The following is a 24392-nucleotide window of genomic DNA, read 5'->3' as shown; positions in this document are numbered from 1 at the left end:
GTATAATATCTGACATCAGCGCCAGTGCAGGCGAGCGGCGCTCTCGCGCAGCGGCTGTTGTTTGAGTCTTGGCTTAAGCGAAAATTTGAAATGATCGTTTTTATTGACGATGGAATGAGGCTTCAGTGTTACGTCTGTTAGTCTGTGGTCACATGTTCGAATCTCGACTGAAAGAGTCAAAGGATTTGTAGCCCCGTACTGTTACAGGCTGCGAAGTCTATCGTATAAAAACAGAAGGTCAAAATTCTAAATCGGAATGTAGCACCTAGGCTATACTGTGCTCTGTAGTAAGCAAAAAACACGCAAGTTTATTTTGCTTCTCTGTCTTGAATCTGCAGCAGCCACAAGCTTGATGCTTGTGAAGATGCAGAGGATTCCCTGGTCTTTATTAGCAACAAGTATTGGACTAACATTCCTTCCCATCTCACCAGGAACCGCATTCGGACATGGCCGGCGTCGGTATTGATCAACGCGCAGGAACCTGATAAGGTTGCTCAATAAGGAAAAGTGCGTTGTCCTAAGCATGATTTTTCCAGCCATCATTTTAGAATTTTCATCGGTCCTGGTCAATGACGGAGTCGCAGCACACGGGCGGAATCCTATGCTTATGCTTATGCTTGCTTATGCTAATCAGCAGCAGCCACAATCTTGGTGTGTAATGGTCGGCCGTGCCCAGGCCCAGCCAGACTATCATACGGAAAATGTATGTAAAATTTTTAGTTTGAAATCTTCCGTTAATTTTCACTATTTAGCGATTGGCAAACAATTTTTTCAAGAAAGCCATACAATTGCTATATCGTTTATGATCAAAATCCGTTTTAAATTGGAAGAGCTATTAGCGTTCAAAATATTTCATTCTTTCATGACGGTGGCTTGACTCCAAATTTTGGTTGACACCCTGCCGTAAGACGTAGTTCTACGTCAAAAAATTTCGATAATCCTACCATGTTATCATGTTGCAATTAATCCTAAAATCCAAATAGCAACTTCGTTAGCTTGCATTTTGCCAGTTTATAACTTTGATATAGTGATCGGAATTAGAAGCAGAAAAAAAAATTATGTTCATAATTCCGATCAATCACTTTAATGGAATAAATTCCGCAAATTATGCATTTTTTCAGCCAAATTTGATATAGAACGGTTATATATGCTTGTATCTATTTGTTATCGTAGAATACCGAAGAAGGTAATATGTTTTCACGCTGCTATGATCTTAGCAAATTTGATCGAGCGCTTAGCACTTCGGCTAAGAAAATACATTTTGATGGCGTTTTTTGCTACTGCCTGTCGAATTTAATTTATTTTGAAGTGCATGGTGCTCCAAAGACAGTCATTTTTCAACAACTGACACATAAACACATAGCACAATAACTAAGCGTGCTCATTTGCTACAGATTTTGGCTCAATTTTCGAAAAATTGACCATTTAGGTTGAGTGATCGGAATTAGGAGCTGATCGCAATTATGTGCGGTCACGGTACGTATCTGTTGCAAATAAATATTAAATAGTGGGATTCAATCGAAAAGTTTTTTCTTTTCTTTGATTTCAGATTTCAATTGTCATTTTCTTCACTTGCTGTTACTCACAATTGTACAAGAAAAGCAAAAAGCGAAGAAAAGCAGTTTATTTAAGCATGTAGGTATAGTAGTGTATAGAATCAAAACTACTAGTGAGTTGATTTTTCCAAATAAATTTGTACAAATTCCTAACAAATTCTGCGCATCAATAGATGCTCTTTTCAATCAATAGATACTAGAGCTTAGAAATGTTATATGAAAAATAGGAAGCACACGTTGCACGGTAGAAATTTTGTAAGATTGGTTTTCGTTAGTGATATTTTAAAGGACAGATGTCTTATGTCATGTATCATGTTTTAATAAATAAATCAAAAAAAGACAAGCACTGGGAATCATATCGATCGTATTTCCCATTCTCAAGCATGTTTATGGCGCAGCTTTGGCACTATTTTTCGACCTCATCTTGTTTTCCTAACCCTCTAACATTGTAAAAACGATGCGATCAAGCTAATGACTATCTTTTCATGAAATTACATTCAAAAGAAGCTTAAGTTTTGATTTTCATGCAAAAATAATTATCTGAAGGAGTGCTAGCTAAGAAATAGTTCCATTTCTCGTTTTCATATCTAATGCTCTATTCAGTAATTTTTTTCTAATTCAGATATATTGCAAAATTGAAGCCAAGCAAACCAATAGTAAAATTTTGAGATCAATCATTTTGTTGTAGATATCCTTTTTCTTCAAAAGCGAAATATAATAATAATTTCTCTGAACTCTTGTTTTTCAAAGATGCTAATTTTTGAATGCATGGTATTAATATCAAAATATCAAAAAATCTGCTATGAACAAATACTTCATATTGTCAATTCAAAACAAGTTTCGTATGTGGCTCTGAAGCCCGAAAGTTAAGGCCGTCTGTAGACCCGTTAGAGGGTTAATTTCTAATTTTCTATACATATTCATTCAAGCCTGTAAAAATTATCTTTTGTGTTTACATTATTTTTCTATAAATATTATAAAACTACATAAGGTGTTCATCAAGTAACATAAATGACGCTTACATGTATTTACGCACCCAAGGAAAGAAAATATAATTATTCTACACAATACGTTGTGAATTTTACTGGCAAATAAGGATTTTGAGGAATACGGAACGGATATTTAAAAATATAGTCTAATATAACATCTATACATCTACAATTAAGTTCCTGAGAAATTAAATAATGATTATTGTGGCAGTAGAAAGGCTAGGTCACGCCGCTAGGTGGATTAATTCGGGTTTTTCCTAGTGTCTTTTGCTTTCATTTTATCATTTATGATCTTCAGTACTTTTGTTCGTATGAATATCTATTTACAACTTTGCCGACGAAACTATGTCTATATTTCCTAACACAGAAAAGTTATTTTTTTTAATTTTCATTATAGTACGCGATGACTAACTTTTGACAGTATTAGATTAAGGGCGATATTCATACGAACAAAAGTGCTGAAGACTGAAGAAAATATATCTGATTTTTGTTTACATCGAATGTGAGATTAATTTTTTCGCTCTGTGTACGCAAAGTTGTCGGTTTGACAGCGACCCAATGAGAATCTCGATCTAAACGTACAATATTTCATAACAAGTTGAATCAACCTGAACAAAACTAATTAGCCGAGGCCATATTTGTCCGTGAACTTTTCACAACTCAGTTTAAATTTTATGAAGTAAACGAAATTATTCAAGTTTTATATCCTTTATGTATTATAACCCTCCTGTCGTAATATCTGTAATTAGTGCATCGTTTTTTTATGCGCACATTTAGTTATCTCGCATTAATTAGCTCACTAGAAGAAGACGGTAATGGTATACTGACTATTTATTATGGTCGCTGGCGGTGTCTCAACGGATTCTAAAACATCTCATTATATGCAGTATCATTCACTGTAATAAATACCTTGCAAAAAGCATTTACCGTGACGACCATCGAATACCATAATTTTGTCGGTGGTATATTTTTGAAAACCGGCTTTTGATACTTTCAGAAACAGTTTTATCGTTGAGTGGATTTAAAGAATTTAAGGTTATGGGAAGTAGGATTAAAAGTAAGGAGTTTCGAATAATTGCGTATGCTATTGATGCCTTTAAGCCTGAATAGCCTTGTATCGCCGCTAACATTTTAGGAAATTATATAGAGTGCAGAATCTTCGACTAAAATCTATTCTAGATCTTTCTTTTGTTTTCAATATTCTGTAGAGAAGAAACTGTCATTGTTTTTTTACCAAACCAGTCCACTTTATTTGCGCATTCAACGGGTGGAGATAAATTGCTTAATTTCATTTCAGTCTTTCAGTCGATGCTGAGGGTAACTCATGGTTGTATAAAGAATCCCCCCCAAATTGCAACCGCAAACCAACAATAAAACATTCATTGTACTTACTTGCGGTGTAACACCAATCAGGGCGCAATCAGACGGGCAGACAGGTTTGTCCGGTCAGCTTCCTTTTTCAGAATCTCTGCGCAAGTTTTCTCATCCCTCGTGGTGTCAAAATGCTCCAAACCAAACCAGCCAGTAGGTAGCAGTACCTACTAGACCACGTCGCTGCCGCCCGGTTGTCCTTGGATTATTTTTTGTTTTTATTAGCCCGGGACGAACGAGAATGGTGAAGCGAACCACTGAAGCTGAAGCAAAAAGTGGTCCTTTATTGCATTCAGCTCACTCGTCACCATATTCTGAACTATTTGGCTAACCGCAGTGAGGGAACTGGGAGATTGAACGGATCCGGCGTTTGGATGAAACTTGAACACTTTTCTTTAAAATAAATACTTTTACGTACGTAGACATCTATATTTTTAACCGAATGTCACCAAAACCATAGAATAGTGTATAAGTTTAAGTTTGTAGTGATACTTCCCCTCCCCTAGGAATAAATATTTATTAATTTATTTTTTTCGTTTGATTTCGGTGGTCCGCATAACAATAATTTGAATAGTGAAAAAGAAACCCAGCTGTAAACCATTCAATAAATATTTTCATGAAAGGTGCTCGTTTGGATGAAAAATATCAAAGACAATATCAATATTTTACATTGGATTGCAGCTTGTTGCAAAACCCTCCACAGTCAAGCAGCACGATCGCAATATGGCTTACCAGTACAGGTTAAGCCTACGATGGAGCTCTACAGCTAGTACCCACAGTGAAATGTGGTTTCCTCAAGGACACTTCCGACCGACAATGAGGTACCGATATGCATTCGCGGCGCAGTGGGTAATTGCAAACCCCGATGGACAAATGGCGCGAACTGCGCTCACAATGCGACTCCGAAGGTTTTAGCTTAAGACCAGTTCCCATGATGCACTACATACAGAAACAGCTTGAACAGTGGCACCGACAGCGGAAAACAGGAGATAAAGCTAGAGCAGAATTAATGTTCCATTTCTGCCCGCTTTGACACAGACAAGCAGATGAAACTGGATCCACCAGTCGCTTTTTACTGCTTGGGGAAACAGTAAGCGGACGCTTCTGTGCGAGATAGAATAAACTAAGCTTCTGCTGGTCCAACGGAAGCAGCCTAAATAACGTTTCGTTGTCTGTGCTTCGACGGCAAAGAGCAATTAATACTTCCTTATTAACCTGATTTGGTTTAAGTATAATTTTATGCGCCCCAAACAAGTTGATGTTCCTGAATGACCATGCTTTTCAACAGTGAATACTTATAATTTTAAATAAGTTCAATGCCAAAAACAAAGATTAACATTTGTCAACTTCACAAATGCTTATCGTGTCGGGTCAATTTCATTGTACAAGTGATTGGTCATTATTTACCGCGACAAGTTCCCAGTCAGGTATGATATGGTTTATGAAACCAATAAAATTTTCTGGATTAAAAAACCAAACTCAACCGGGAGATAAACAACCCTTGTCGAGAAATTTCAGTTCTACTCATGTATGACGTACCACAACTACAGCGAAGATGTTCGGAAGTTTCACTTTCAAAATAGCAAAAGCGATAGCTATCATTACCAACTCGACAAACGTTTATAAATTGATATCTATTCGGACTGGGCCATTACATGTATGAAGAGCTCTCTTATCGATCTCTTTGAGCTTTTTAGAGGTTTTTGCATTTGAAGTTAACCAGTCAAAAAGATTTGGCCTGATTGCATCCTCTAACTGCCCTTCATTTGGCTGTCACTTTTTGCTTTTCCCACCGTCTAAGTTCCATTTTTATTGCGTGGTTTGATATTCCGCAAAAAGGTTCCGGACCAATAAATATAGCATAATAGATGTGTTGATCTATGTTGCCATTTTTGATGTTAGGCTACATTTATTTCCCACGGTTTTGAACATAACATACATCGAGATGTGCATTCTAGTTAGGCTTTACGTCCAGAACTAAACCTAAAAATTTGGCCTGTCCACTTAATTTTATTCCTCTTCTCTTAAGCTTAAAAAGCTTTAAGTCGAGTTTCCTCTTTTTAGTGAAAGGAACAATTAGCACCTTTGTCGGATTAATGCCTAAGCCCTCTTTCTTGCGTCATATTTGGGTAAGTCTTAAAGCCTGTTGCATTCTTTCCGAAACTATATAACCGAATTTTTCTCTTATCATGATGGCAAGGTCATCTGCAAAGCCGACAACGTCGAAACCTTCAGCTTCTTGGCTTCGGTGAATACACGGATACCAGAGCATGATATACCAGACGCCATTACTCAACGCTCCGGAGAATTACTCGATATGGGTGTGTATTTTGCACACAAAGTACGTCATACCTGTCCTAGCACCTGTCTTCGAAATAGGACGATGTGCGTGCGATGTTGCCAATGTTTATGACGACTTCGCATGACAGCGTTGCCAATATTTTCGTCAGTAAGGGGGAAGGAATCTAGAAGCTTAGAATCTCGTATGCATGTACCTCACAGCTTCTAAGTAGATCTAGAGCCAAACATCTCAAAAGTGATGCAAGAACTCCTTCTTGTGGACATCCCTTCAAGCTTAGAAGCATGGTATGATTCCAGTCGATTGTTATATACTTACTTATTGGTCCATGTCCGCCGGTCCGGCAGAACAAAGGGGTCAAATCAGAGAATTTCTCTGCCGATGGTTGCCCGCCATGGCTTTCACCAGTCGGCAGGACAGGTTCATTGTCGTACTAAGCTGCATCGTCGTTGACTAAGCTGCATCGCCATGAGCCTCTGGGTCTGCGTCTTCTACGTTGTTCTGGCGGATTCCAGTAGAGTGCTTCTCTGCAGATTTCGTTCACTCCTTTCCTCTGGGTTTGCCTCTTCTACGTTGTTCTGGCAGATTTCAGCCGTGTGCTACTTTGAAGATCTCGTTCACTCCTTTCTTCGAGGTGTGCTGATCCATTTCTACCTACGTTGTTGAATTTTAGTTATTATCGGCTGTTGATGACATCGACGATGGAGTTTCTGGTTGGATGCCCAGTTGTCAGACTACCAGGCTTTCATCTGCTCAACCTGTTGTCCCGCGGACAGGGTAGGAGGCACTCATGCGAATGCCGAGTGTAAATTTTCCGCCTGCAAATGATGGATCCGGGTAGGAACAGGTTCGAATAAACTCAAAAATACCGGGAACCAGAGCAGAGAGTCCAAAGCCCCTAAACGGAGGATGGTTTTAATAGCTGTTTTTCATGGCTATAACGTATAACGCGAATGGATAAAACCCCTAATCCAAGGTGTCATGCGACCCGTGCCGATGGATCATGGTGGTGGTGGTGGGGGAGGGGAGCCCTTGCTGCATCATGAGGGGCTCTGAGGTGGCGGACTCTTCTTTCCCCTCAACTCGTGGGATTCTTTATGGAGAACAATATGAAAAATTCTAAGCTTCAAGGCACCGGCTGCCTTACAATGCCGGAAACAATGGTGTCGTAGGACTCCATTGCGCGCGATTCTTCGGAATTGAGCGCATTTAGTCGAACGAAGGATGAAGAGCTGGAGGAAACCGTCAGCCTCGACAGCTACTCGCTATACGGAGGACCTTCAGTCTCTTCACTGATCCTGAGTTCGCCAAAATGGAGTGTGGAAAGTCGAGCGGATAATCTTCCCGATCCGGAGACGCGACAAGAAAATTTTGGGGCACCAAAGTCGTCTCGTGTTGGTCTTATGCGGTTCTCCAGTGCACAGAAAAGGCGGCACAAGCGGTATCTCAGTAAGGGATACACAGAGGAAGGGGACAGGAAACTGGCGCTTTGCTCTGTCGACCAGCTGCCCCAACCTTTCGAGCTGAGCCAGCGGCAACGGTCGGAGCAGACTGTGTCGCCAAGCACTAGCGCAAAAGCTTCAAGTACTAAAAGACTTAGAGTGCGCAAAACCAAAAGGCCGTTTGTGCCCAAACCTTAAACAGGCGTCTCGTATAGTGAGATGGTGGATGCCTCCAGCATCGCAATCACGTCGAGTGATTACTCATCCACTATATTAACTGCGGATCTGCTGTTAGCTCAAGAACGGCTACCTGCTCCTCGTATGTGCCGACGGGGAGACAGTGAGATGGCTGGAGATTATGGTGCCAACTCTCAAACCGTGGGATAAAGCGCTACTGAGAACATACACCATGAAGGAACTTCCGATGCCTTGTGTGTGGGGTATTTTTCAAGCATTGTGGATACTTCGAGCGAGAGGATTCTTCGTCTGCTCCAAAATCAGAACGATGGCTTCTCTACACAAACGTGACGAGTACTTCGTCGCAACGTAACAGGGAACACCGTCGTACTGGTGTTGAAGATAGACCCTCTGTCTGCTAACGTGATTGTCAAGCAGGGCTTTATGCTGAACTATATGTTCGGCAAGGCTCGCATGCGACAGGTTGGCCGAGGCGCGGCCAACTGCCGATTAGGGGATTCTGCGCCAGGAGCAGCGAAGGTACGTGTGGGGCAACCTTCCCAAGAAGTTTCACAACCACCTGCCCCAGGTACGACGGCAACGGTTGCGCATTGGATCCGAAATCCAATTGGCGGGCATCGTAACGATACTCAACTTTCTTCTTTCGACGTTGAACACGTGCGACGCGCAAGCGTGCTTGTTTCGTACATGAAGAAGGCTCCTTCTCCACTTTCGGCAATTGCAGATGTGGTCTGTGCGGGAAACCCACCTGGCCTTACTTACTTACTTTTACTCTTTCGGCGATAATTCGCTTATCGAATCCGTGCGGAATTCAAGAACCGTCTCCACGTCTCGGTCTTGGACTGCCGCTCTCCAGTCGCTCCTAATAGCTACTATTCTAGCATCCACGTTAACAGCGCACATCTAACGGGTCTGCCTCGAAGTCGTCATCCTCTGTCGGGTTCTCTGCTAAATATTATTCTAATATGCCGCCAAGAATTGATCGCAGGATCTTACGCTTAATAACGCCAAGTGCTCGTCGGTCGCTCTCTTTTAACGTCCACGCTTCCTGGCCGTTGAGTACCACCGGGAGAATTAGTGTCTTATAGAGCGCGAGTTTTGTCCGGAGCTGCAGGCTACCTCAGCTGGTTACCGAATCCGTTGAAGGCCCTGTTGGCCGCCGCTAATTGCCTAGCCTAGAAGTAAAACACGGCTCCCATCGTTGACAGATGCACTAACGTACCATAGATAATACCAAGATAAACAAATTCGTCGACCACTTCGAAAGTATCTCCATCTATCAGCACCGCAGTTCCAACACCCAAAGGGCTAGCACGGTCTCTAGCAACCATACTTTGTTTTGGTATAATTTATGATAAGCCCTATCATCGCAGCTTCCTCCTTAAGATGCGTGTACGCTTGTACAACAGTTCTACCGTTAACACCTATGATATCGATGTCGTCCGCAAACCCTAGGAGCAGATGAGATTCCGTGATGATGGTACCGCTTCTCTGCACGCCTGCCTTTCGAATAGCACCTTCCAATGCAATGTTTAGCAGTAAAATTCGCTAGTCCCTCACCTTGCTTCAAAGCATCTAACGTTACAGACGAGCCCGATGTCTCACCAGCTATTCTAACGCTTGAAATTGAATTATCAAGGGTAGCACGAATCAGCATAATCAGTTTTGTTGGAAAACTATGTTCAAGCATAATCCGCCACACCTCATTTCGTTTGACTGAATCGTACGCCACCTTGAAGTCTATAAACAAATGGTGAGTCTGCTAGATAAATTCCCGGAATTTATCAAGGATTTGTCGCAAGGTGAACATTTAGTCCGTCGTGGAGCGTCCCTCTCGAAAGTCGCACTGCTATTTGCCAACAAAGGTTAACTACAACGGCCTCAATCTGAGAAACAAGATATGGGAGAGAATTTTGTATGCAGAATTAAGGAGAGTAATGCCTCGATAATTGCTGCATTCGGATCGAACGTCCTTTTTGTAAATAGGGCATATGAGACTTTCCAATCAGGTAGTCCTTTCCAGCCGCTTTGCGTGTTTCAGATTTCTACCTGCCTTTTGAACGCGTCCAAAGTTTATGGAACTACAGCTTGTCCATTATTCGCAATCGTTATCCTGTTTCTCTTGACAGCTCTATATTGTTCACTGTTCAACAATTCATCGAAATGTTGTTTCAAACGCCTAGTCGCCTTCGATCTTTCGGTAATCAGATTCCACTCCTGGTCATTGCACATAACGTGGCACGGTCCGATTCCTGATTCCGTTGATTGTATTAAAGAAGCGAGTCGTGCCACTCGAAGCAATTCTCCGCCGTGCGTCGCAAGAACGCGATGCTAGTTCTGGGTTTTCTCACGACGGTGAAATCTCTTTTCGGCAACTCTAGCATCTAGGTATCTCTCGCGTCCAGAGGTTGGAAAACTCGTAAAATGAATAGATACGCCGAGCATGGACAAACGGTTTTTATCATGATAAAACAGCTACGCGAGTGGTTCAATTCGCCTATAACAATGAGCAACATACACTCACACTTCATAGCATCGCTGAATATACGAATATCGTGAGCAACGCAAAAGTGCGAATTACCGCCTTCCGCTGCTTGTAAAGCCACTAACACTACTTTAAACTATTCCCTTTTCGTGGTAATATTATTTTGAATACTTTCCAGCGTCCCCGGGCATTCTATATCCGATAAATCGAACACACTTAATGTTCAATATTCAATTTTTGAACGAATTTTGATATTCACATTGAGGTTCTGTTCGTGATAAAATTCAAAGCTGATGCGTGCATTACACAGGTCTGCAAAAATAATTTTTCTTCAGATGCATGAGATATTTTAGGTGAATTGTATGTTTTTTTGAGGTGCTGAATCCAAAACTGATTTCCGTTTTTCTCCACCACGTACAGATTTATTGCAAATTATGCTTCTTATATGGAAAAGTCACAAATTAGATGGAAAAAATATTATCACAGATTCGTAATAAAAAACCTAAACATAATCTATTTTTATTATTTTTGTAAATTTTTACTTAATAAATACTGGAAAAATGCTATTGGACTGAAATATTTTATCTACACTATTTTTTCTCTTCAACACAGGGTTACTGTATAAAGGTGCGCTCACTTACGTACATTCAACTGCAGTGCCTCACAGAAGCAAAATCTGTATAAAACATGTATGAGGCATTTGTAGAGCTGAATGTAATCTACAATTTTGTTGAATAGTGGAGTGTATTATTTTTTTCCATTTATAATAGAAACGGCCTTTAAATAGAACGTTTGTTTGTGGTAAGGATAAAGTTGCAACACTACTACTGCGTAAATATAAAAAATAATGGATTACTCAGCTCTGAAAGATTGTAGATTGTATTCAACTCTCGAAATGTTTCATACATGACTTTAATCGAATTTGTTTCTAAAAGGCAATACAGTCGACTGAGCGCAAGTGGGTGTATTTGAGCGCACAAAATCTGCTTTAAAATAATATTCTCCATAGTTTCTCCATCATATATGCTTTTCTTCCAAAACATGGAAGGGTTTACATTAATAAATACAATTCTGATGTAAAAATGAATTTTTTAGTGTAAACTACAGCCGAGATATTTCTGCTGTTTTATGTCTCAACCCCACTTTTAAGATTATTCAACAAGTATTGCATGAAAACGTGACGTGATGGACAATTTTTATTATTTTTTCTGAATTCAGTGGACAAAAATCTATAAGAATCAGTTGAAAAATCTGATGCAGTTTTTTGATGCAGACCTGTGTTATCGGGCGGGCGAATAGTGTATGTTCATGAGGGATGTTCATCGATTCAAATGATCACTTTTTCGCGAATTCTCCAACCACTGCTCTCTTCTGTGGCGTATCACAGCTGCAGTTTTACAGCGGAATAACTTAGTGAATTTCATATAAAGTCAGAGTTATTTGGATTCGAAAAGAGCAAAAAACTTTTCAAAGCTGTTCAAAGACAGCTAAATTTCTCACGACAGAAGGAATGACATTCCCACCCTGCTAGAACATTTGCATGCAAATGTCTGTCCCGCGGTCTTTGTCACCGGCGCAAATTTCTACGTTATGACTGCACAAAAACTTCTTCTGTAATGTAATGTAATGTGCGAAATCTCCAGTGAGTTCATCCAACAGTTTGGGTTCAACGAGTCGTCATCGGTGTTTGAAAAGAACGCCGCTTTATCTTCTTAAGTCATTGAGCTTGTGATATTAATTTATGTTCAGTTTTAGTTATTGCCAATTCACTACTATTTATTTTGGTTTGTAAATTTGTCTTTGTGATGCTTTATAGTTAATTTATTGTTGACTGTATTGTAAGATTTTTTTTATTGCCGAACGTTAATTGAAAAGGTAATGAGTTTTGTACTCAGCAACTCGAAAGGGTTTCCCATTCATTTGTACATTCATAAAATAAAGTAAGAATAAAATAAATGACCTGACAACAAACGTCTGCTGTGATTTTTCACACGCTTAGAATAATTAAGAAACATTTTTACTCATAAAATAAATAAATGGAAGCATTTTGTGTGTATCTGAATGTTCTCTAATTCAGCTTTTAGTTCTAAGTGAGCCTGTAAACAGTTGTCATTTCTGTAAACATATGGTTATTTTAATGTATGTGAAACAAGTCACCATGTGAGGTTAAAATTAAAAGAGTTGCTGGTTGGAAACAACAGTTCTAGAGGCCGTAGTAAATAATTTGTTTTATTTATTTTAACAATTTGTAAGAGTTAGAAGTGTCTTGTCCGCGATTGTGTCTAGTGACCGTAGTAAACTGCCTTTTTTAAAGTTCATGAGAATTTGATGAATTGATGAAATACTTATGCTTCGAATCACTTCACTGCAATTATAAGATATTTTTCAACAGACTAAATTGTCCGCACATTTAGGTAGTTGATCTTAAATACTAAAATGCATCTCATTCACCGTAGAAATCGATTCTTCCGCACTGCTCTAGCAATCACTGGTAGGCTTGGAAGGAAAAAATAAATGGGCGCGTGTCGGTGCATTTGCTTTCGTAATCTAGATCACATTCCTGCATTGAAAAGTGACTACTTCTGGTACAAACATGTACGTTCTGGGATCAATAAAGAAAACGGTTTGCCCACTTTGCAACCCGCCACGGCGCTGGCTCTGCCCCGCGCAGGTTCCGCGCTGGTAAGTGAATGTTGATCGCGCGCGAAGTGAATGTAAAATGTGTTGAAACTAAGACTGGCTGACTGTGTAACTAACTAAGCTAACTCTTCGTATGTGGGACGGGTTTTTCGAGCCGAGTCGGAATGGGTGCTCCAGCTTCTGTCAGCAATCCACTTGATGATACGGTGGCATGCCGTCAGGAGGTGGAGAACTTGTCGGAAACTGAATACCTTTTTAAATTAAGCAGAATAATAGCCGGTGTACTGTCGTTTAGATTATCTAGACGGTTGGACTGGCGGTTGGAGACTTAAGAAGAAAAATTCTTGTTCTGAGGATACTTCAGGACGTGATATTTCAATCTGTTGAAGAATCTCAAGAAAAATTTAAGAACTGCTGACGCAGGAGCTACGTCAGGGGTTGTCTTTGTTTGAGCAAGCATCACTATTAGTTCGAAGGATTGGTGATTTATGGTCGTCTTTGGCACATGCATCGCTAATACGCTGAGTGCCTTTGCACACGTCTTCTCATAGTTATGGAATGCCAACCAACTTTCGTCATCCGTCTGATGGTTGCAGACATTTCTTCTGAATACTTACGTATGCCTCTATGGCATGCAATGAATATTAATGAGCTTGGAGAAACTATTCCACCACACAGCTGTGCATTATCGGCCGGATTTGAAGAAAATTTATTCCAAAATGCCGTTTTAGCCTTAAATAGATCGCTTACCAATAGTACATCAATGCCATTAATTGATATAGTTTAGTTTTTGTTTGAGTGTGTGTTTTTGGTTTTATAGTGTGGGCTTTTGTTTTTCTTTTTTTTTTCCTTACTAACACTGACTCGCACCATGGCGGCGTGATCGTGCAGACACCAAGAAACCAGGATATTTTTGAAATATCACCTCGTCCGTTCTCGGTGACCCCTCAGCCGAACTCGGGCTTCCAGTTCTCGCGAGGATCGATACGCAATTCCGACTATTTCGTTGCACCGGCTTTGCCCAGTTCGTCAAGAGGCGGAGGACTTAGCGGCAGCGGAAGTAGCCACAGCTATCGTCAAACCCAGCGGAAGAGTCCTTTCAGCAGCAGTGCCACCGGAACGAGTCTGACCGGCGTCGATTCGCTTTCGACCGAAGGACCACAGGTGAGTTTATAACGTTTTGCGTTTTGGTTTTTTCTCGTAGATTTTGGCATTTTAGTGTGTGTTGTAGCTAGCGTGAATTAGATTGTTAGTCTTATCTGGGCTGCTGAACTCCAGTTTTATTTTTGTTAACAGACTAAATCCGCAAAACTAAATTCGTTTAAACTGAATGATCTATATCCTGCAAGTTAGAAGAACAAATTGTCCTGAAATTTCCTGTAAATAAGTAGTTCCACTCAATTATTAAGCTCTAAAAGATTTTGCTTTGTTTGTTTTTACTAAGCTACAAATAGTAGCTTAATTGATTCGTCTTTAATGGTGGTTGTCTATAGAAGAAGTATTTACTGTACATTATCAACGGTTCGAATGCGGATACGATGTGTTAAAACACTTTATTTTACATCCGAAGCCGAGAATAGAACTATAGTGTACATTATAATTGCCATTTTCATTAAGCATTTGCAAACGCAACCGAGGCTATAAATTTACCATTAGCCAGCAGTAGTGGTCTTTCAGTTTGTTCCTCACAGTTTTCCGTTACGTTCCAATTATTCGCACATACGCGAGTAAAACAATGCGGCTGAGCCAACCGTAGAGGTAAAAATCGTCGACTCATTCATTTCTATTACCAGCCTGGAAACAAATTTACAACTTTGACATTTAACCAATTTGGTCACCCCTCAAGCATTGATTGTACCGGTTGATATTTCCGATCAAGGATTTAATAGACAAAAGCTTCAATTATTGTTACTAATGTGGTTCTACTGCTGCTGATCTCCCCCACAATCTTCTTCCGACAATGCAGCCGAACAAAACTCGTCGTCACATATTGTGACTGTGAGTACTCCGGAGCAGGCATTTCTAAGCTGAACTACTATGAGTCACTAAGTGTTATTCATGGTCATCGTGTCACTGCAGTGCGTATGCGACAAACTGCAGCTGTGCCCAGCCAGCACGCGCTGCTGCATCGACAACCGAGCCTTCGGCATTCAACCTCCACTTCGGAACGGCAAACGAAATTATTATTCGTGGGTGGTTTGCAATCAAGCTAACGGGTGGCAATTAAAATTTTGGAATTTTTTCTCAAGCTGTCAAAAAAAGACAAAGATACATGAAGAAGATCTGATTTACCGAAATTAAAGATACGTTAACCATTGCTGAAAAAAATTAGTGTACATTTGAAAACGGTCCGTAATCGGCTGTTCGGCGAAGCTTTCGTTTGACGTCGAAACAGGAGCGTTGTACGGCCCTCATGTCAACTTTGCGAATGCTCATAATCCCGAAGAAATCTTCGATTGGGCGCACTGAGACAGATTTTTCGGCTCGTGGTTTTTGGGTAAAAATGGGATCGAATGAGTATCCAGGAACGATTGTGTTTTTTTGGCGTAATGCGATGATGCTCTATCCGGCTAAAACACGTATCGTCCATCTGCATGATGTTTTTGTAGAAACGGGATCAAAATTTTCTTCGAACATTCGTCTGGTGCATCTTAATTGATAGTCAAACCAGAGGGCTTGTTGTTGAAGAAATGAGAAAGAGAACGATGTCCTGCTGCGTCCATAATTTTGGCTGGTATTCCACTACCTTGCTTGCGAATAGTTGTTGGGCATCTTAGGATATGGTAAACAGTCGAAGCCGCAGCATATTTGCTTTTTAAATGTGGTACCGTATACTTTTTGCCGCGATTTCTGCTGCAGTTCGTAGAAGTGTACAACGCGCTTCCGAAATGCTTCTTGTTTCGACGCCATTTTTAGCAAAACTGGGCAAGCATAAACAAAACAATAAATATTAACAAAAAGAGGAGAGCTAACTCATACATACTCTCATTGCTCTCTGAGCTCGTTTGTTGTTGAGCATAAGGGCCGCGAAAAAATTTCAAAATTTTAGTTGCCACCCGTTACTTGTGCTCTCTGCGTTGTCTCTAGGTGCCACAGATGATCGGAATTAGGAGTATTTGACAGGAAGGTGACAACCGCCGATGTTTTAATTCTGGTCGGTATTTTATGTTAGTCTTTGAAGTCATGAAAATATATAAAATGTAGGAAATTGTATATTGTTCCCAGTACAATATTATATCGTAGCGATGAAATTAATCCGAAATCTCTTCAACCCGCACGACGTGGTGCACTTTCAAATACTATTTGCAGCGCCTATGCTAAAACAGAAACTGCGATAAGTAGAAGTTCACTGCTCAATTGTTCTTGTTGGTTCAAATTGGCTATATTCAATGCCATAACAATTGATAGGGTATTGTCGTTATCGTCGGACCATTGTTATGGTCGGGCCATCACGATTTTACAGTTTTAGTAACTCAGTATATCTATAATACAACCATTGTAAAACTTCTTACTGTGATAGCTAACTTTTCACAATATTGTGAGTTTCAATCGTGTATTCAAAACACCCGTACTGAATTCAGTGACTAAATCTTACAAAAAAAGTTTTCCAGGCGCAATGAACTTTTCTTCAAGAAATGATTCATGAAATGCAATTAACGAGATAAATTTTGAAAATGTATGAAGTGTGTTGTGCTGCACACGAAGACTATAGAAAAATCCCCTCCAGTAAGGTGTTTGGAAAGGCTCAGGTGAAATACTAGAAAAGCGCTATTTGTAAAGGTCGGGCCACTCGAGCAGTCATGGTTGGGCCACCATAATTTTAAGCGCAGAAGCGCAATAATCGCTACAGAATGTTAGTCACGTAAAATGTGATAAAACAAAGCAAAATTAATACGATAAAAACCTAGATTTTTGTTGTTTTCTTCATTGTTGTTGTACGCTTCGGAAAAGGCGATTGTAGCAATATTGATTTTACAAGATCGCCAAAATTTCGCAAAAATGCAATTAAAAATAGGGTATTTGTACCTATATGAGTCGTTGTTCACGGAATTCATCCTTTCCGTGTCTCTATATAGAATTTCAATACGTATGTCTTAGAATTTCTGCGGTGGCCCAACCTGTACAACATGGCCCGACTATGACAACATATTTTGTCTTCACGCAAATGCTTATAACTTTTTTATTTTTCAAGCAATCAGTTCTATACTATACTATATTTCATTTATACTATATTTCTACTATATTTCATTCAGCCATCTTCGGACGCCTATTTAGAGGTAGAATTACAGAAATTACAAATCAAGTATTAGTAACACAAACTTTAGATTTAACAAGAAACATTTAACATTAAATTTTGAACTTTTTCTTAACGAAAACTCTAGTTAGATACATTTTTTACAAACAAACTTGCACTTTAAAAAAACGTCTTAATCCTACGAGTGTTTCATACTAATTATGTAGCTTCGTCAGTTAGTGTTCTGCGGGTTTGAGTTCCCTTGGGTTGTGTTGTATCTTGGTTGAAATGAAAAACCACAAATAAAATATGCTTCAAGCACCTATGTACCAGGGCTAAGCGAAAAACTGAGCAAAATTCTATGGAAATATGACATTCAGCTCGCTTGCAAACCAAAAAACAAGAGCAAGCATAAAGTTTACAGCAAACTGAAAGATCCTGTCCTTCTGTAATTCTACCTCTAAATAGGCGTCCGAAGATGGCTGAATGAAATATAGCAGGCTGAAACGCGTAACGCAGAAAATCGGAAACTGTTTCATTCCTCACCGAAAAAAATCAACCAAACCCAAACACAGCACCAAACACATCCTTGTTGTCATGAAACATCTGCATCCACGATAAAACGCTACGATAACTTTTTTTGTCCTAACTTCCATGCAATAGTGACAAACTTTCATCATACATTGTCGAATCATTTTGCAGTAGGGACATATCTTTCGTGCGTTCGCGTATTGTGCACTCAAAAAAATCGACACGTCGCATCCACGTCAAAAATCATGTCAAATTCTGTACAGCAACTTACGTGAATTTCAGGTACTAGTTAGTGGGAAAATTGATCAAATTTACCGGGATTGCAATTAAACTGGTTAGTATGAGTGCGAGTGACCAACAATTCACGTGAATGTTACATGAAAAGTGTGATGGATGAGAATTACCTATGTTTTCACGTAAACTTGACGTGCTGATTTTTTTGAGTGTGTGTTTTTGATTCCCTGGTCGTGGCAGGCGAAACAGATGAGGCACAAAGAGAATCTCTAATTGTTACTTAGGTCGTTTTGAAAAGTTACGCGTTGAAAAGTTACAACCTCGATATAAAACTACTCGATATAAGATAATTTGTACCTCGATCCTCGATATAAGATAAATTCCTTAGACATAGTTGTCAACGACACCAGAGCTGAACTACATTCCAAAAGCGACGATGTAAAGATTTTCATTATTTCCTTAAATCCTTAAAATTGTAAAAATATTAAAGCTCAATCAATATTAAATAGTTCAAAAACACATGAACATACAATAAATACAAATTGGCGACTGCTGACGCAAACTATTTTTTTTTTGAAAAAATTATGATTCGATATAAGACAATTTCGATATAAGACAACTTTTTGAAATGATATCGAAGTATCTCTGTAATGCTTAATTTGCCATATATTCATTGTGAGAAATATGTGAAGTTAGTTTCAAAAACAAAAGCAAATTTTTCCGGAATCACTGCCGGTATATTTTTTTTATGCACTGAGAAATTCCTTTTAACTTATCGTGCGGTATTTATCTGCATGAGAATGAGTATGGTTAATTCTAAAACTATTCATACTGATATTACATTTGTGCTGTTTTGTTGTCTGTCAAGTCAATCAATCGGAGTATTGCAGAAAAAAATTCATGTCCAGCAAATAGATAATCTAACCTCAATAAGGTTGTGCTATAGTGAACGAATACAATACGTCAATCAAAACCATTGATTTGGTTTATAAGTGAAACAGCCATAAATAGAACCAAAGGTGTTCTACGACATGTCTACTTGTAGCCCCGCAGGACTCAATAATATTGATATCTTTTGAAAACAATCCTTTCAGCGACGACCGGCGACTTGACACTAATGAGACGAACCTTCGCACTGTACATTGTTAGCTGACAGTCGGCGCTGATATTCTTTTCTACTGAATTAAACCACCCCGCACCGAACGCTCGATCGATCGACAAAATCAGAATGGGAACGTGTTCGAATGTAAATTTTTCATGTGACAAGTTTGGCCAACCTCGTGGGAGGCATCTCCTTAGTCCGGTTTTACTGTTAGCTGGCACAGTTTTTCGGTGTTCGCTAGCTTTACTCTCTGTAGCAACCAAAATTTTGAAGTGTGAAAAATATTTTACCGCGTTTGAATTCTTGATTAGTATCGTGCTGAAATTCGGCATTTCTCCGCAGACACGCCACATTAGAAGTGTTATTTTAAAATTAAAACGAATTAACCTCGGTCCAGTTTTAACGGTGAACACGCGTTGCGGGCGTAAAAGTAAGGTACACTTAATCCTATTGAAATTACACGGTCCATTGTTGCGACCAAAATCTTGGCATCGACCTTGCTCTGGCTCGGCATGACCGCAGAGTATTGTCCAGCTGTCATGACGTAACCTTCGGAAATGTTACGCCGCTGCTTCAAGTATTGCCGAATCGAGCTGTAGGTATGGTACATATGTATTCCGTTCGCTGAAGTTGCAGATCCAGGGAAAGGCCAACCACACAATACATTTGCCGGCTGGTCGATTATAAAAGCTGTTCCAATTCGACAGCTGTTGGCCGAATTGACGGGTACGCATACGTTTCCCCAAAATGAATGATTCTCCTTTGCGTGGACCATAGCGGACCAAGGTGTTCGGCTATATGAAAGTAAGTGGTTGCTAATTTGGGCGGGCGGAATGACCGTTCTATCGAGTACAATATGGAAGGGTAATCGGACGGATTTTAACCGCAAACGATAGACACATTCAAGCAAAAATAAGAGCCGCGTCATCCTGAACGGATCCGTTCGGAGGTTACACACCAACCTAATGGAGAACGGTACTTTGCCTTTGATTGAATGTAAACCAACCACCAGTACGCGGTTTTGGCCAGAGTTTTTTTTTCTTCGTGACCTCCGTTGTTCGCTTTGGACCAATTGTAGTGCAGGTACCGGTCATAAATTGTCAAAAACGATCCAGTCACGCGCGATACTCGATTGAAGCTGAGGTAACTCCCACTATTTGTTGTTGGGAATGTTATAGCGGTTTTACGGCTGCATATCATAAACTGTGTAAGGTGTTCCTATTTATCACACATTACGGTTATTTGATTATCACGACTTTTTATTCAGCCTATTTCCCATCAGTTGGTTGTGAAGGTAAATTGGTGCTTCAAAGAAGTTCATTGTCTTTGATAATTTAGTTTATCGAAAACATTGTTTGAAACCATTAATTGAAAATATTGCCAAATGGGGAATTTTCTCACAGAAAGTAATGCATTGCTTGAAAACATTGCCGAACGGAGAGTATACTCTCTATAAGCAAACCAAAAGTGAAAATGCAACGATTAAGCCATATTTAAGTGTTTGTTATGGCACTAGATATGGTTTCCTATTCAATTTTCTCGAAGAAAACAGCCTTTATGAGATAACTTTATTAACTCAGAAACTCCTACTGACTGCTGATTATGATTTTATCCCCCGATTGTTTCCTCTGGCAGTTGCCGATCAACTTTCGTGAATCGCTCTTCAACGAAGGACAACTGCATGTTTTGCGTTTATTTTCTGCATCGATTTCACGCGCCAAGATACGTTGCTTGCGTGCTGCAGCGCGAATGAATGGGTGAGAATATTTAATTGAAATCACCTTCTTCGCATTTTAGCGCAGCAGCAGCAGCACACAATTCAGCATTCAATCAGAAGAGAGTAGCAGATCCTCTGCCTACCGGTGAACGGTTGAATAATTTCTCTTTCTCGTTTCTCGTTTTCCATTACAGCGTCCCCTGTCGGCGGAAACGGGCGGCAGACGTGACCAGCCGCAGTCGCTAACGTACCTCTCGAACCGCGCGCGACCATTCGGCAACGAGGATTCACAATCGCCATCGCCACCGCGGAGCTTCCTGGGTTCGACGGCGGCACAACAAAGACAGCAGGGCCAGACTAGTTCGACGCGGCAATCGCCGTCGGCAGTGCGGAACGGTTTCCGCCCGAAGACGGAAGATCAGTCCGGTGCTGTTCAGCAGCAGAATGAAACAAACAACGGCGGGAGCAGCACCGGTAGCAGCAGCAGCAGCAGCAGTAGCAGGTACAGCAGCAAAACCACTTTGAAGCCCAATCGATATCGATCTACGACCACGGCGGAACCGGTTACCGCCAAAAGCACAACCGTTGAGAGCGTCGCGTTGAGGAATCGATTTCCCGGACGGTAAGTTCTTGAATTGTTTAGCTAGAATGGAATTGTGGGCAAAACGAAGTGGGAGAAAAAATTAACTGGTAGCAAAATTATCGGAAACAAATTAGATTCCAAATAATAGTCACCTTCTCCTGGTGGTATTTCCGGTTACTTCTGTACTGATCATAATCATGATCATATTACATCTTAAGAAGAAATCTCGGCTGAAATCTGAATGTGTTAGTAATTTCCACTGGAAGTAAATACGTAATTACGAAATTTCACAATCTACCAGCTTTACCGGAGCAATAACTGTATTTTAAGAATTATTGATCAAATAATATGTTGTCTAAAAATTGTCCATTGCTACTACCTATTCTTTTTATCTTTCAGAAAGCAAATGAATTCTACTTTCAGAAATTTCAATTTCTAACCTTTTTATTGACTTCCGGCATTTTCAAATTCTTTTTTCACGTTTAATGTTTCTGTCTTTAAACTTTTTCTCTTGGCCTCTTTGTTTTTGTCGCCTATTTCAGGCGTTTGTGACTACTCAGAACACTGTGTTCTGGATAAAATACCGTTGCTGTGAGTTTCAATTAGCAAATGATAGCCTTCGGCAAAAGTTATTTTGGTGCAAAGCAGTTTATGTAAACAAAATGTAAACCTGCTGTCTCTGAGATTTTGATAGTTAATCAATGCTAAATGAAAAGCCTAGGTGCTGTATTCCGTTTCGAAACAAGGCCTTCTGTTTTTATATGACAGATTTCTCAACCTTAGGAAGTTAGAAACAGGCCGAAAATATCCTCCCGTATCCTAATACAAATTCGTCAACTACCCGAGCCGTCAACCGCAATAATAGGGGCACCTGGGGTAATAAGCACCGTCGAGGCAAATTGCACCCCCTTTGTTTCTAAGCCAAAACACAATTTAAAAATAAAAAAGTAATTCTGCCAGTTGAATCGATGTTTGCTTTGGCTACTATGTGAATTTGACAGTTCTATCTAATAAAGAAACGTAAATCATAACAAAAATATGTTTTCTATGAATAACCTGTAACTTTTGGCTTCGCTTCACTAACACTTTTTAACTGCTCCGGTCATATTAATCGCTGATAAATGTTATAATTCGATTAATTGTGGTTTAAGCTACAGAATTCTGATAAAACATCAGAAGTTTTGATATTTATTACTTTTGTTTTTACCAGGAACATTATTTGTGTAAGTTCGGGGCAAAATGCACCCCGTTACTCGGGGCACCCTCAGCAAACATGTTTTATTTACTTTGCTTCTTTTTAAAAATGACACGTAATTACGTCCGAATGTCTAATATGTTGTCAGGTACTGTTAAACAACTGCAGTCAGCACTGGAGGCGGTTAAATACTGTGTTTCAGAAATTATGCTTCTCGGGTACACGGAATTCCAAAGAAAACACACCTTCAATAATTCATCTTCCTTCTCTCGCTTAGCAACTGTAATCACAGCATTTGGTAAAAACTAGAAACGACATTGTCAGTTAGCACGCACGAATTGTATTACAATTATTGAATTCATTGAATATATTCCCATTAATCGATAAAAAACATGCATGGGTGCATTTTGCCCCGGCTAGTTGCGTTTTCAGATGTTTGCCTCAGTATCAAAAATCACTTTGCACGCCTTTTTCACAAAGGTTTCCAGCATGATAGCTTAAGAAACTTTTTACTAATATTCATGAGATTATTCTCAGTATTCAAGATTGATATTTGCTTTAAGCTTTAATAGAGAAAAACCACGATTTCCTTAAACGGTGCATATTACCCCAGGCTACCCTACTGTTTAAGCGGCGTCTGCTACGCGCTTTAGTTTGGCTTGACCGTAAGCCGTTATCGCAGACACTTTGCCAACAATATCCATGTCATCGACAGAGTAAATGATTTGACTGGATTTGGTGAACTATCCATCCTAACCTTAATCAGTCTGATCAGTCCTTTGGAAAATCCATTCTCGTCCATAATTTTCCTTAGCTCTCTACAGTCAATGCTCAATGGTATCATGTGTAGCTTTGTAGTCGATGAATAGATGGTGCGTGGAGACTCTGTATTCATATTTTTGGGAGGATCTGCGTCAGTGATGGTCCGTCAGTGATTTGGTCCGTCGTTAACCGTTCTTCAACGACATACATTTCCATGAATGCGTTCTAAATTGGTGACAATCAGCGAGAGATGATTTGAGAAAGCACTCTGTAGGCGACATAGCGAACGTTGATTGCACGATAGTTCTTACAATTCTGCCTGTCGCCTTTTCTGAGTTCGAGCAGATAAGCCTTTCCACTCTTTTCACTCACTCTGGTAGGTACTTGTTCTATATGCCAAATTCTCACAATTTTATTAAGCTCCGCTACCTTGAAATTTTCCCAAACGGTTTATTACCCTGGTCAGGGATGGCACAATCACTTTGACTCAATTCGCATTCATTTGACAGTACCGTTTCAGTCATGCAGAATTTGAAAAAAGTTATATATGCGATGATTGCAGAACTAGTTATTATCTACAACTTTTCTGAATAAAGTATTGCTGTATCTTTTGTATTTACGGGGCTACAATGCTAATAACTCTTTTGTGACTAAGTGAACGTTCATTCAGTCATTAATGAGTTACTAGCATTGTAGCGCCGTAACTACAAAAGATACAGCAAAACTTAATTCAGCAAAATTTTAGATAATAACTAATTCTACAAATGTCCCATATAAAACTTTGTCAAATTTTGCTTGGCTGAGACCGGCCTGTCAAATGAATGTCAATTGAGTCAAAGTGATCGTGCCATCCCTGGTCCTGGTTGATGGCGTCTTTAACTTCGCTTGTCGTTGTGGCTAGGACATCTCTCACTTTTGACGCACTAACGAAATTACTTTTCCCGCCGACATTATTCTCTGCCTGCGCGCTATTCAGGTGTTCGTCGACTTGTCTTTGTCACCTTTCGCTATCCTCATCCACTATCCTCCTACTTTCATCGTCATGTCAGTCATT

At 39.9% G+C, this 24392-nt stretch overlaps 1 protein-coding gene across 1 annotated transcript in view; it reads left to right on the top strand.

The window, feature by feature from the left end:
- The window catches only part of LOC128742323 (mucin-5AC), a 187978-nt gene that overhangs the window by 155466 nt on the left and 8120 nt on the right, over positions 1–24392 (top strand). The window contains exons 3-4 of the mRNA XM_053838653.1: positions 13872–14144; positions 20993–21420. Of these exons, the coding sequence (XP_053694628.1) occupies positions 13872–14144; positions 20993–21420 (701 nt within the window). The remainder of the gene's footprint in view (positions 1–13871; positions 14145–20992; positions 21421–24392) is intronic.

This window comes from Sabethes cyaneus, chromosome 3 (genome assembly GCF_943734655.1).
Source record: "Sabethes cyaneus chromosome 3, idSabCyanKW18_F2, whole genome shotgun sequence".
In the NCBI taxonomy this organism is placed as follows: Eukaryota; Metazoa; Arthropoda; class Insecta; order Diptera; family Culicidae; genus Sabethes; species Sabethes cyaneus.
The sequence above is the reverse complement of the archived record's forward strand: the minus strand, read 5'-3'. Positions and strand labels throughout refer to the sequence as shown.